The 14,194-nt window shown below is 41.3% G+C and overlaps 1 protein-coding gene across 2 annotated transcripts in view; it reads right to left on the bottom strand.

The window, feature by feature from the left end:
- The window catches only part of LOC120739078 (serine/threonine-protein phosphatase PP1-beta catalytic subunit), a 31,546-nt gene that overhangs the window by 3,509 nt on the left and 13,843 nt on the right, over positions 1-14,194 (bottom strand). For both annotated transcript variants that reach the window (XM_040040746.1, XM_040040745.1), the window contains 4 exons: positions 2,983-3,114; positions 2,623-2,853; positions 1,458-1,562; positions 490-561 (listed from right to left, as the gene is read on the bottom strand). In XM_040040746.1, the coding sequence (XP_039896680.1) occupies positions 490-561; positions 1,458-1,562; positions 2,623-2,853; positions 2,983-3,114 (540 nt within the window). The remainder of the gene's footprint in view (positions 1-489; positions 562-1,457; positions 1,563-2,622; positions 2,854-2,982; positions 3,115-14,194) is intronic.

Consider the following 14,194-nt stretch of genomic DNA (forward strand, 5'->3'; position numbering starts at 1 on the left):
GGGTCACATGATTGTTGGGTTTTTCTCTGCATGTATTATTGTAGGGTCTACCTTACAATATAAAGCGCCTTGAGGTGACTGTTTTTGTGATTTGGCGCTATATAAATAAAACCGAATTGAATCCTTGTTATTTTAAGTTACCTGTTTAAATGTGTGTGTCATACATCAGTTCAAATGTATCAATCCCTGTAGCTGATGTGCATATAGACACACATGTTACTGAAACTCTTCTGCTCATGTTTAAATGTGTGATTTAAGTGATCATGTGCTTATGTAAATCCCAGATATACTTGTACCTTTAGACTGTTTAGTGGGGGAGAAACAACAGTAAAAAGGCTCACATGCGGGTCAGTTTATGTTGTGTATCGACTGCATGTACACCTGTCCATTTCACACTGGGTAAAAGTAATCATCAGAGGGTTATTAGTTCCTCTGACAAAAGAGAGAAGAAGAGAAAATGGCCTGCTGTGTGTGAGTGTGCTGACCTACCTGTATCTGGCACGTCTGTGGGTCTCATGATGCGCCTGATCTGCTCCATAGACTGCAGGTCAGGAGAGAGGCCTGTGGGCGACACAAACACCCTTGGGTAAATCTCTTCAATCTCTACTCCTGCGAGGATGGAGGTATTAACTCATATCAGCGCAGCCAAAACTTGTTTTGAACCATTTACTTCACATCCGATTAGTAAACCAGAAATACCAGAAGCTCACGAGAGCCGTGGACTTTATCTTTCATTTTTGGTAAGTGATGTGAGAAGAGCTCAGTGCTCAGTGTTGACCCACAGTCTTCACAAAGCCCCAAGGACCAAATAAGAGTGTCACACTAAAGAGTTGTTACAATGATAAAACATGACAAAACATTATACAGAAGCCCGTCTATAAGGGCAGGCTTGTAAATGCCAAATGGGGAACAGATTGTGATGATCTAAATGTAAGAGGAAGTTTGTCCCCGCTGCATCATTTTGCCATGCATACAATGACCTACAAAAATAAGCTGTTCACAACTAGTCGTCTGACTGTTGGAGTATTTCTAATTGTACCAAGCAAGACTGGATTTTAGTTTTGTCTTATTTCAGTTGAAGGCATTTAAAGCCACCAGCTCTTAAAGCCAATGATGCAGGAATGCAGGGAATCTAGTTATCTGTGTTTCCTTTGACTGAACAGAGCATAAACAAGCAATCAGCATAAGCCTTGTTCTGGCTTACCTGACCGAGTGGCAAAAGATAAAACAAAATACAGCAAGTCCAAGTACTCAGCCCTGTGGGACCCTGCATGTAGGATTGTCCACAGTGACACTGATGCAAAGACTGAATATTTGAGGGTCTTTCCACATCTATATGCTCAACCTTCCACTACCCCCAAAAGCTGCCTGGCTCCTAACGGGGCTTTCTAAAGTATTTTTCAAAGTAGCAATAATCTGGAGACTAAACAGTAGTTACATTGTTTCAATATGAATACCTCCGTGACAGCAGAAGATCTTCTCATCCACGATGGCGGCGATGGGCAGGCAGTTGAAGCAGTCGGTGAAAGTTTTCCACAGTTTGATGTTAAATCTGCGTTTACCTGCAACATCAACACGACAGTGTCAGCACGACCATATAAGGCTGTTTCAAAGGTTTTCCAGCTCCGCCTCCAGTTTAATAGATTTAAGACAGTCCTCTTTACACTGGAAGACACAGACGATTTTTGATTTTTATTGGTTTACAAGTGCCCGTCAACCAAGAGCAGTGCTTGCAAGCCAGCAGATCTGCTTGCAGCAACAACATTTTTCCATCTCAATGCTGAAAATCTTTCACAGACAAGTAGTCCCTTCTTTCCTTCATTTGGGTAAAAGGACTACTGTGTTTAAGAAAATCTGAGATTTGAATGTACACTTTACACAAAATTTGTAACAAAAAACTACCTTTGTGACTACTCATCAGGTGCTGCTGTTGGAATGAAAACACTGGCTATCGGAGGCTAATATGGAGGCAGCTTACTGACTTACTTAAAGAAATGATGACAATTGAATGCCATTTTTTTAAACCTCCTTAAATCCTGCTGCTCTCTCCATCAAACTGACTGAACTGGTTCGTCTGCCACTGTGCAGCATAACAAGTACTACCATCTCTAGCTGCCTTCCAACACTGTGACCAAGGGACTCCATCCGTGGGATGAGCGACTCACTGGAGAGACATCTGACTCTATTAAAACTGTCATCTGTCACAAAATACTCTGTTATTGTGGCATTTGCATGGAAACACTTTCCTTCATGAAAGCCTGCAAGACCAGTTCAAGTGGCAGGAAGTGGCCTCAGGACCCCTTTAAAGAATAAATAAATAAAAATAAAATAAAATGCAGTTAATAGGGGAATTAGTAGGAGCTCTATTTATGAGTTACTTTCACTCATTTAATTTTACATTTCTATTTTATAGTGAAACAATTCAAATATCTAGAAAAAAAGGGGGGGATAGGATTGGGAACAAGAACCATCAAATTACCATTTTTGCCTGCCTGCTTCCTGATCACCACTTTTGTTTCACTCAAAAGTGTTTGTGTGTTAAATCACGCACAATGGAACGGCAGCCACCACAAAGAACTTAAGAGGAAATAAAAAGTGTAACTATGAGAGCAGGATGCTCACACTCGTCATAGAAGCCGTAGATACGGTTGATGGAGGCACACTCGTGGTTGCCCCTGAGCAGGAAGAAGTTCTCGGGGTATTTGATCTTGTATGCCAGCAGCAGGCAGATAGTCTCCAGAGACTGCTTCCCTCTGTCCACGTAGTCTCCTAGAAACAGGTAGTTAGCCTCTGGAGGAAAGCCGCCATACTCGAAAAGCCTCAGCAGGTCTGTGTACTGTCCGTGGATGTCACCTGGGGTTGGGAGCAGAGGGGAACACTTTGATCCAGAAGGCAAAGAGGAACGTTCTCCAGTAATACTAAGCATTGTTATATCTGTTTGTTTATTTGCAATAGGCATCACACTTGATAGATAGTACTGACCACAGATTTTGAGAGGAGCCTCCAGCTCCAGAAGAATTGGCTGACTGAGGAAGATCTCCCGGGACTTGATGCAGAGGCCGCGGACCTCCGCCTCCGTCATCTGGACAATCTTCCCTGGACGACATCCTCGCACTGGGGACGGGAGAGCAAAAGCTGAGTGAGCTTAAACTAAACTTCGACACCAAGCTTTCTGATGATGTGAAAGTCAGTTTTAAGGAGTCAGCTTTCCCAAGGAGACTGGACTCCCCTGATTTTTTCCTCAGGGTTATGATTGTCAAATAACTTTTTGAATTAACTTCAAACTAAATATGGGAGGACCGTGTTTAGTCAACAGGAGGACGACAGAAATAGCCTGTGTGGATATTGTTGATGTCAGTGTTTGTGGATACACTTCCTGTTGCGTAACAGAAAAGAGAAGGAAGGAGAAGGGGGAAGGGGGGCAGTCACAGTGGTCAAGTGACAAGAAGCCCTGAAAGTTCGTGAAATCGGCAGATGTACACATAACTATTATGAAAGCCAGCAGGTCAATATTACATACAGATGAAGTGAGGATGACTTGTTAACCGTAGCTTGCCTCCACCAGTGTGTGAATGTGAGAGTGAATGAATAGTGGCATTGTAAAGCGCTTTGGGTGCCTTGAAAAGCGCTATATAAATCCAATCCATTATTATTATTAATTAAATCAAATACAAATACATCATTTTTGAAAAAGCATTATTTTGGAACAATACACTGTTACACAATGATACACTTACTCTTACTATACCGTCTTCAGATTACAGGAATTAATGTACACACACGTAGATAAATTAAAGAGTAGAAATGCATAGAAAATGCATTTCCACATTTTGCTGCCATCCTACATTCTCCTACAAAAAGATCAACAGCTACTACATAGACAAATTTATTCTTCTTGCTTAGCAACAATAAGGACCAGAGCTGAGCAAGACTGCTGCTGTCAGGTGACACCACAGCAACATGAAGGAAATCCAAGCCGGTGTAAAACACTAGTCCATGAGTGGATCCCAAGAATGTGGTCAGAAGGATGCAGCAATAACACAGCCAGAAAGGCTTGTTTTTCTAAGGAGGAAGTGGCTTGAAAGGGCTGAGTATCAAAGGTGTCGTGTGCGTGTCCTGCAGGTGAATCCCTGTGATCCTGAAGGAGAAGCAGCAGAAGCAGCAGCAGCAGCAGCATGTGTGCACATGTGCTGCATGACCCTGCCATTTCTGCCTGGAGATCTTAGGCGTGGACTATAAACACTCTTGCACTGCAGCCAAATACATCCTGTGATCACACACGCCCCACTTGAAGGGCTATTTTTATGACTGCCCAAAAGGTGAACGTTTTTCTAGTAAACAAGCAAAAAGAAAAGCAATACCATGCAAAGACTGTACGTGGTTTAAATACTAAACACATTCTCTGCCACTGATCCTTCCATAAGCACACACACAAGCAAGATGTGTTTGTGTGTCTGGTGTTGAGTGATTTCACACCTCTGCCTTCCAGCTCGGTCAGGGAGGCCCGATATAGGATGGAGACACAAACACGAAACCAGAAGCACCTGCCCGAGAGGATAACCCTTCATCATAGGGTTAAGCTGAGGCGGAGAAGGAAACACACACGCACACACACGCTCGCACAGAAAGAGAGTGCGATCCAGTGACCTTGACTTCAGATTGTACCGTTATAAGCTTGTGGGGAGGTATCCCAGCATCCTTTGGTCCATCACTTGTGCACTGCAGCTTCACCAGTCAAGAGAAGGAAAGAGCAGGATGTGGCACCCACATCTGATTACCGTGGCAACCCAGAAAGACCGATTTCCAGCGGGAGAGGTGTTGGCGAATGGAGCAGCAGCTGCATCTCACAGGGAAAAGGAGGCGATTCGCAGATTAAGTGTCACCTCCACCAGCCCACGCCCTGCATACTAACACTGCTGCATCCGACAGCCGTGACGGAGACCCAACAATGGGCCTGCCTGTATCCGCATAGTTTGTGATTCCAGTCAATTACTCAGCTCAAAATAATTTACTCATGAGGTTTACACACACACACACACACGAAAATATGTTAAAAGTCAGAATGTATCCTAAATGTTCAGCTCACACTCAGGCTCTAAAGTGAGTTACCGAGTACCAGTGATGCATGCAGATGTAATTTATTGCACGAAACACTCTGTCCAACCTATTGCTTAACACGTGTAACAGCCGTGGCAGCCACAGATAGTGATGTGCGCCGTTCTTTTGCGTGAATATTCATGGCGAATATAAAGAGCAAACCACGTGAGAACATGACAGCTGACACATTGTGGAGATTCTTTAAAATCCGCACAGTTTGTAACTCAGTATCAAAGTTTGCCTTCTAAATGTCTTCTCCATAACCACCACACATTTCACTTGATTCTTCCCTCCATGATTAACTTACACATCATTAGGGGCTTTGCATTTTTGTAGAAAAACCGTCAGATGTCAGTTATGTGTTTGCTGACATCACATGGTATGATGGGAAGCACAGGTAGTGTTTTGCAGCGTTTGTTTTACCCATGCAAAGCATTTCAGCCTTTCACCAAATTCTACACTTACAGTGAAGAGAAATAGGTAAAGAGCAGAGAGAAGATCTATGCCATAACAAAAGTAACCCAGTGAATGATCCCCCCCCCCCTCTGGCAAGAAGACAAATAAGAAAATTTATAGTTAAAAGCTAAACCTATAACATTAAACTTGGGTGAACTCGGGGCATACAGAAAGAGGTGCTCAAATACATCAGTTAATCTTGAGTTTAGGCTTAAATTTTAGCTTTTTTTAAAAAAAAATCTGCCTGAGCAAAATGCTACTTTACTACTCCTCATCTTTTCCCCTGAAAATTCAGTTGTTGTCAACCTGCTGGACACGGTCCTTCACAATGACATTAGAGCCAAATGAATACACAGTGTTAAGGAGTAGTGACATGGTCTCAAACTGCTGTTTGGTTTCACTCACACCACAGCCCATCCATACACTGGCTTTTCAACATGTTTGTGCTCAGAGATGGTAAATGTCATGTTCAAGAAACCTCTAGTACATTTTCCTAATTTGGTCAGCTCAGGTCCATGTGCCTGAGCCACCACAGTGGGGTTTGGTCACACCCTCTTAAAACTGTATGCCAGAGGAATTCATGCAATCAAGTGCCTGCTGTCAAAATCTATTCACCAATTTGCCTCTTCCTTCCCCTTCCTCCTTTTATCTTCATCTTTATTTTTCAAGTTGCATTCCTGGCTGTGGCTGACTCTCTGGGTCACCCTCCTCCACCTCAGCAGTGAACTGTGCTGACGTCAGAGGACAGCTCTGCCTCATACCCCTCCCTGAGTGCATACCAGACAGCTCACAGGCCTTTTTAAACCTTAACATCTCAGCCTACTGCAGCATGAGAAACATGCAGCCAGGGAATCTACACGTACCACCAAAACCCAAAGAACCTTTCTAGTACCAAGTGTGGGGAACCAGTTTTGGATGAAAAAGCGTCTGTGAAACTAAATGCATCAACACAGCTCACTAGAAAAGTTCAGTTCAGTTCATTTTTATTTCAAACATATACATTCACCAACATTTCATAAAAATCTTTCCATGCAGTTGTAAAAGTAAATCATGATACACTAAGCTAAAAGGAAAAAAATTAAAGTTTAGCTAATGTGACCTTCTGGACTTAAGGCTTGTTGTCAATAGTTAAGTTTTTAAAAATACAGAAGCAAAAATTGTCTGCGAGATGTCTCTGAATTTATCCAGAGTCCTGTATTGAGGTCTTGTTTTGTCCAACCAGCAGCAGTCCAAACCTGTTTGGCTCTCAGGACTATTATTCGAAAGCTACTCTGGATCACTGTACTTAAAACTGCAATATGGCATTGGATATGGGACAGGGCACTCCCCCAGTGTCCCTTCCACAGAGTGGCCTAACATGCCTGAAATATACATTTACTAATTAAAAAAACCAGACAGGTTGCACTCCGAGCCATACTTCAACTCCAGTGGTTATACTAGAGACATTATTAGGATTGTGTTTATGCAAGCAGCAGAGCACAGACCCACAGTTAAACTTGTTAACACTGTGCAATGGTTTACCCAACCCGCAGTGAACATAACTGGAGACCAGTCACCTGAAACAGTATTGACATTTTCTTGTTTTTACCGTTTTAAATATATTATCATTTTGATTTCTTCTAACTAGTAGAACCTTTGGCTTAAAAAAGTAATTAGTCTGAATGGTAGACATTTAAATGTTACTTATAAACTATAAAGTTGTAATTCTCAGCAACATGGCAACAAGAGACCATAAAAAATATTTTAATGACTATAAATGAGTGAGTCTAAGAAAGTTTTGTTAACTTGAAGGCGAACGACTGAATTGACTACCAGCGAGAGGTGAGGATGCTGGCGATTCACATATTGACAGAGTAGTAAATAGAGGACAGGGTTACCCAGGCAACCAGACCCTGGATGGACCACTTCAGCTTTAAAGAGATGTGTGATGAGCACATCACTCATTGTGTGGACATAACATTAGAAACAACCTAACGTTCTTTGGTCGTCATATTTCTAGGTACAAACTGGGAGGGTTTTTTTTTTTGTTAAATAAAAACTCTTCCTGCCCAGCATTTTGTGACAGTGATTCATTAAATATTTGGGAGGATCTTAAGAAACCCAGCCATCTATTGAGCTGCGTAATAAACCACACCAGAGAGGTGTTGCCACATAAAGCAACAACGTGACAGGGTGTGTGAGTACACAGTCAAACTATGATAGAGTGAAATGAGAAAACACCTTACATAGTAAGGCCAGGCTTGCCCGATCAGTTTTGCAAACATATCAAGGCCAGAGCTATCTGCAGAGTCAACAACTGTAATCTTTGTGGACTGAGTTGCCCAAAATTGATGGTAGTCTAATATTAACCACTGACAAAAGTGAACATCTTCATATCTGAGAAAAAAAAGAAAAAAAGAAAAAAAAAAAGAAATAGAAAAGCACTGTTTTTGAATCTATAAAGGAAAACGTGGTCGTTCTCTAAAGGAAGGGGTTTGGTTGAGAGTGATTTCCTCTGCTTCGCTGGTTGTAAATGACTTGCCAAGCGTCAAAGAGGTCAACTATTTTTCCATTCATTTAAGAGAGGGCTTACTTGAACAAAGAGCCAAAGAGAGCAAGTGAAAGATAAGTTAGTTACAGACAGATTCTCCTTCTGGAAGGCATTGCCATATATGGCCGCTGCTGTATGAAGGAAGTAGTCAGTCAGGACAGAGAGGGAGTGCTTGAAGGCTCTGCTGCATGTGATGGGAATAGAAACAGGCTAATGAAGCGCAGGCCAGAGCTCGCACTCAGGGCCACAACAATATAATGGCTGTCAGCTGCACTGGAAAAGCGCTGCGTAGGATACATCAGCGAGAAACACGCGCAGATGTCAGCGCAAACCATAAGCGTGACTACTCCAAGTCAGCAAATTCTACTTATTTTTCCATGAGATCTACATTTGTAATCCTTAATGCAGGTTCAGTATAGGTCTATATATAGCCCAGTGTTATTATACGTGCTACTTGATTATTTTGTTTTTCAAGGTTTCAGTGCTTTTTCCTGGGTCTGAAAGGATTGTTTGGAGTGGTCATGTTGTTTCACTGAATCAATGTTTTTGAATCAGTGCTGAGTCACCGATTAGCTGACCAATGAATTTGTTTTAATTTTATTTTTTTTAAGTAACTTGTTCAATACTCCCTGTCAACTGAAACTGTTCCAAGTTCATCACAGCAGAGTTTCCCGAGAACAATCTGGCACAGGCATCAGTGAACTTGGCCTCAGTTTACCCGACGTTGCACTGAGCGTACCAGTTGTGACAATCTCGACTCAAACAGTATCTTACAAATGGTGCACTTTGTAGTGAAATGCAAATATACTCAGTTATATAAATGTCTGTGAAAAAAATGTCATCACATCATTGCTCCAGCAATGCCACATGTTTACGTTTCCTAGTACGTGCAACAATAGATAAGCCCAAGCATATCTGACGACAAAGAGCCCTGTCTCGGCTTCCGGTGATGATGTAGTAGTGACAAAGGTAGCTATTTAAACAACCTCCAACAAAGCACATAACTTTGCAAAATATGCAAGACAATTGTTCCAGGTAAATGTGGAAACAATACACTTGTTTCACTACTTGAGACAAACACATGCTGTCAAATGCAGCCTGGCTATAAAGGAAAGATACCAGCAGCTGGAGATGTGTGACGCAAATGTAAACAACTGACTCTACACAGGATTGCTGGAGCACTTTCATTCCATAAGACAGCAGGAGCAAACAGTAGATGAACATCACTGATGTGGTTGCATGGTGGAAAATAGAGCCGTTTAGTTATTTTACTTTTAAACTAAAACGTTAAGCAGTTATTTTATACTTCCAAGGGTAGGCCACCTGAGTTCTTACGCTTGACTAGCTGTGTTACCACTGTAATGCTACTGCTGCTGGCACCTGGTTTTCACACTTCAAATTAGGAAACATGTCATGATGGTATGGGTTTTTTTGTTTTAAATCACATTGTTTGTAAACATATCATCATAAAATATAAAGTCCATATTGCCCACAGCTACACGGCACTAAGGAACTTAACAGCACATTTGCAGTACTTGGACCTAGCATATTAGTCACAGCACATGCCACTAGTATTGCTGCTCTAATAAGACTCTGATGTCTTATTAGACATTTTCACACAACTCAACACAGGGAGCTCTTTTGAAGTTGCTCAAGTTTCTCTCTGAATGGTGTCTGGTTTCTAAGGGACTCTTAAGATTGCAGTGTTAGCGTGAGCCAATTTTTCCCGATAGATCATGGACATGGGCCGAGGGGGTGAGCCGACAAAGCCAGCAGAAGCTATAAGACAGGTAGGCTTCACGATAGTAGTAAAACATTTTTTCCCCTCATATGTTTAGGTTCTGGGTCTTCTACACTGGTTAGTTTAATTATTATCTATATAATTATCATTATTAATATTATCATTATACCTATTGTTGCTGGTGTTTTTGGTTTTGTTAAGTCTGCAAAGGCAAAGAATGTCTGACTTTGTTGAACTTGCATTGTAGTAAGACCACTCAAAACATTGGATGGCCCTTTTGGAAGGTTTCTGTGCTGGAGCTGGCACATGACCATTTCAAATTCAATAGGTAGCATGCTGCAAGTACGCATCTCAATATCAACTTGAAAAACATAAACAAGCTTTTCAACTCAATGGTCTAACACCACAGTCCCACATTTAATTTCACCACCCTAGCTCTCTTGCAAGGTATCACCTGTCAAATAAAGGCACTAAAAAATTACCCATGACACATCAGCATTATGGCTTAGAAAGGTAGTGCAAAGCTAAAACTGAAGGTGACTGCAAAGTCTGTGTTTTGTAAGTATGCCCACATGTCACAATTCACACTGTCAGTTCATTAGTGCCACTTTCTGGCAACTTCAACTTTAACAGAATATCTCTCCTTTTCAAGAAAAGGATTCAAAAGTTCTACTGGGTAGACTCATGAATTTAAAGCAAGTATGACTGTGCATGTTTTTAGTCACTGCAGCACCAAAAAAGATGCCGTGTCAGACCTTTTTTAGCCTTCCTCTTCCATTCAGTCCAACTGGGCACAAGGCCAGCAGCTCTCAACTGCTCCTCCATCCCACTCTCTCCCACACGGGAGAGATGGAAAACAGTGACCCCTTAGTGAACGAGAAACACAAAGTAACTCTGGCAAGAGGAGCGGGAGCCACTCTTAACTCAGAAATCCAACTGCGATGGCATTTCTGGGCAAGCTTTAGATTTTCAGAGGACGTTTTGTTCGTCTCTAAGTGCCACAGTGAATGGCAGTCTTTGTGGGGCGAAAGAAAGGACGAAATTGAGAGGAGAGACTGGGGGAGATATAAAAGGAGACACAGCTATAGACAGAGAGAGTGGGAGAGATGGAGAGGAGTAGAGAAACGGGAGAAAAATGTAGGCTGACACTGAAGCTTGAGACCCTGCAAACGAGGGACTGAATAGAAGGGAGGGTTTATAGCTAGGCAGCTGAAAAGCCTGGGTGAGCTCTCTGTGCCATGTTTGGTGCCAGGGGGTGAACGCTCCCCGCCACACAGGCTCCACCATTGTTGTTTCCATAACAGAGTGCCACGCCAGCACCCTGAACACCACGCAACACAGCAGCAGTCGACTACATCTGACACAAACAAGCAGGGTGACAGCGAGGAAACAAATATGCATTATGAATAGCTGTAAAATAAAAATTGAATCCAGGAAAATAAAAATAAAAAAGTTACTTTAAATGGCTGTCAAAGTGCTTCAATTTCAGTTCAGACGGCGATGAACTTTCCTCACACACCCAGATGCTAATTAAAATGATAAAACCTCCGAACTGGTCAAGCCTATAGAAATTTTGAAAATAGGAACACAAGCAACTCCTTGTAAAAACAATTAAGATACAAATAAATTCACGCTGACTGAAAAACAAAAGCTAAAGCTAAATACAGCAAAACACATGAGTCAGGATTTACACTGGCTCGAAAAATCCTAATGCCCAAGTTTGAGATAACAGGTCTCACGACGGTGGCTATCTGTTTTCGCTTCCTGATTCAGGCTCTTTCACACGTCATGACTCTTTTCAACATAAAAAGATCCCTATGAGTTTCGTCTACTCCAATCAGAGATGTTATCAGAATGGCCAGAAGATGTAAAAATCTATAAAGAATACTTAAAAAAATAACAGTAAAATGCAACATTGTTGCAAATAAGAAAAGAGATCAATACCACTGAAACTTGTTATTTTTGGGATTTAGTTCACAGAGGAGTAACATAGAAGTACTCAACAGCCATGTGACATTTTGCATATAGTACAGGTATTTGCACAACAGTAAAGTATTTGTGCAAGGGGTAACATAATTGCGCGAGCATGCCTGTCTTCATTACTCACTGCGTTTATCAGACACATCTTTACCCAAGTGGAAAGCAATAGTTAAGTTGCTGCTGGCATTTCCAGTATGTCTTTCAGAAGATGTCTGAGTTAATGTTGAATGACTCACATTAGCAACCACTGCGTTGCTTTGCTTGGCCATTGTTATGCTGCGATTCGTCACGTGTTTTCTGGAACTTGAATAAGTTATATATTGCTTTGTGGCAACTTTACAGCACTCGCTGAATTTGTTCTTCATCACTACTTGCTCTAAATCCAAAGCATTTTCAAATAGCAGATGATGATCCACTTCCAGGATGACTGCATTTGTTCTTTACAGTGCCAGACATTTGATTTTTGTATGGCTAGTCGGTTATCTATAGCATATTGCTGACGCTGGGTCTATCCAGGAAACTTCACATTGCTCAGTGCAGGGAATAGGTGTGACTGGCATATGCAAGCATCTCAGACAATAATTTATTGAGTGTAATTGCAGAATAGCCATTTATCGGTTAATTCCAGTAGTCAGTGACTACTATGACTTATATCCAAAAAGTCTTCTTTAATATGACTTCTAAAGCTTTTTCTTTAAAAAAAAAAAAAAAAGAAAAAAAAAAAAGAAAATAGCTTCAAGCTTCATACGATAGCCTTCATAAAGGCTATCGTATACTCATATTAAATGTCTAGAAAGTATATGGTATGTGGTATCATCACCACAGTAAAATATCTTACAGTTAGAGGCCATCTAAACAATATGCAATTAAAGATACACTACACTCTTTTCACTGCGCATTTTACCCCCTTGGCTTATTTGTCATTGTGCTGTTGTCATCTTTGAAAACTGTAAGGACTAAATGATGGCTCCCTGGTAAAGGAGTGACTCAAATTCAGGAAACATGGACATCTAAACACAAACACCTTTTAGGAGATTTTATGTTCCCAAATTGACAACAACTTGGCTGCTGTTTTTGCCCATAAACCAAGATGACCAAAAAGAAGAAGAAAAAAAATAAATAAAAAAAAATTCCATCCTACCTCCCCTCTCCCTTACTGGCTGATCCACGGGGCTGTGGCGTTGATTGTGCCACATAAAGCCTACGGGCCACCTGTGCTGGCAGCCCAGACAGAGGGCTTGTTGTCACTAAAGGCCAGCCAGTGTGGGCTTAACATGTGTATGCTGGAAAAGCTGGGGCCTGTAATCGCTGCTTTACTCGATTGCAGCACAGAGACACAGTACAGCAATGGTTATAAACTAATGAGGAGGAGAAAGAGGAGGAGGGGCAGGTGCAGAGAACTCAACAAACAAACAAGAAAACACAAGGCTTGGCCAGTAAACTGTGCACAGGAATGTAGGGAAGGAATACCGCAGCTTATATGAAGCATACTAGAGCAGGGCGATATGACCAAAAATATTTATCACGATAAACTTTTGAAAATTTGCAATAACGATATAATTGACACTAGACAAAATACTTTACAACTCCACAACTTTATTAGCGCAAAATACAAAACATCAATGTAGTTTCACTTAAACAAGCAGCTGTTTTTTATGTGCATTAAAGTTATATAAAAATTTAACAGTGCAAAGGCAAATTCCTTGCTGACAGTTTAACCAAAAGGCATTTCCAGTGGAAATTGGCCGACAGATCCTCAGCATAACCGTGTATAATATCCACAAAACTTAAAAAGGATGAGTATGAAAACAAATGCACCACGCATGCGCGTTTTATCTATATTCTATCGCGATATTTCATTTTCTTATCGTTGCCCAACATTATACCGGTATTACCGTGAACTGTATGATATGGCCCAGCCCTAAAGCATACTACTGCTTGCTACTGTGTTAATGCAAATGTAAGATTTCTATAAACTCTAAACAATTCCGGGTCAATTCAGATGTGATCTAACTAACCACAGTGAGTTGCTGCGAAATCTGACACGAGCTGCTGTGGATCATACAAAAACAGTAGACGGCTGATTGATTTCAAACAGACCATGGTGTCATGCAATCCTGTGTAATGTGGCTGCATTGCTATTGATCTTTTCACCTCACAATAATACCACATTACCACCCTTTGATTAGACACATAACTGTTTAAACCGTACTTCTTTTGTTTTTGTTTTTATTTTTATAACCAGGAACACAATACATTAGGCAGCTGTGGGTAACTTTGCAGTGTTAGTAATCAGCAGTGCTTTAAAAAAAATAAAATATGCATGCAGGCTCTGATGCAACACAACAAGCTTGATCCTGCATGACCACACTGGTGTGGCTTAATACAAA

The sequence above is a fragment of the Simochromis diagramma genome, unplaced genomic scaffold (assembly GCF_900408965.1).
Source record: "Simochromis diagramma unplaced genomic scaffold, fSimDia1.1 OVJJ01000317.1, whole genome shotgun sequence".
Classification (NCBI taxonomy): Eukaryota; Metazoa; Chordata; class Actinopteri; order Cichliformes; family Cichlidae; genus Simochromis; species Simochromis diagramma.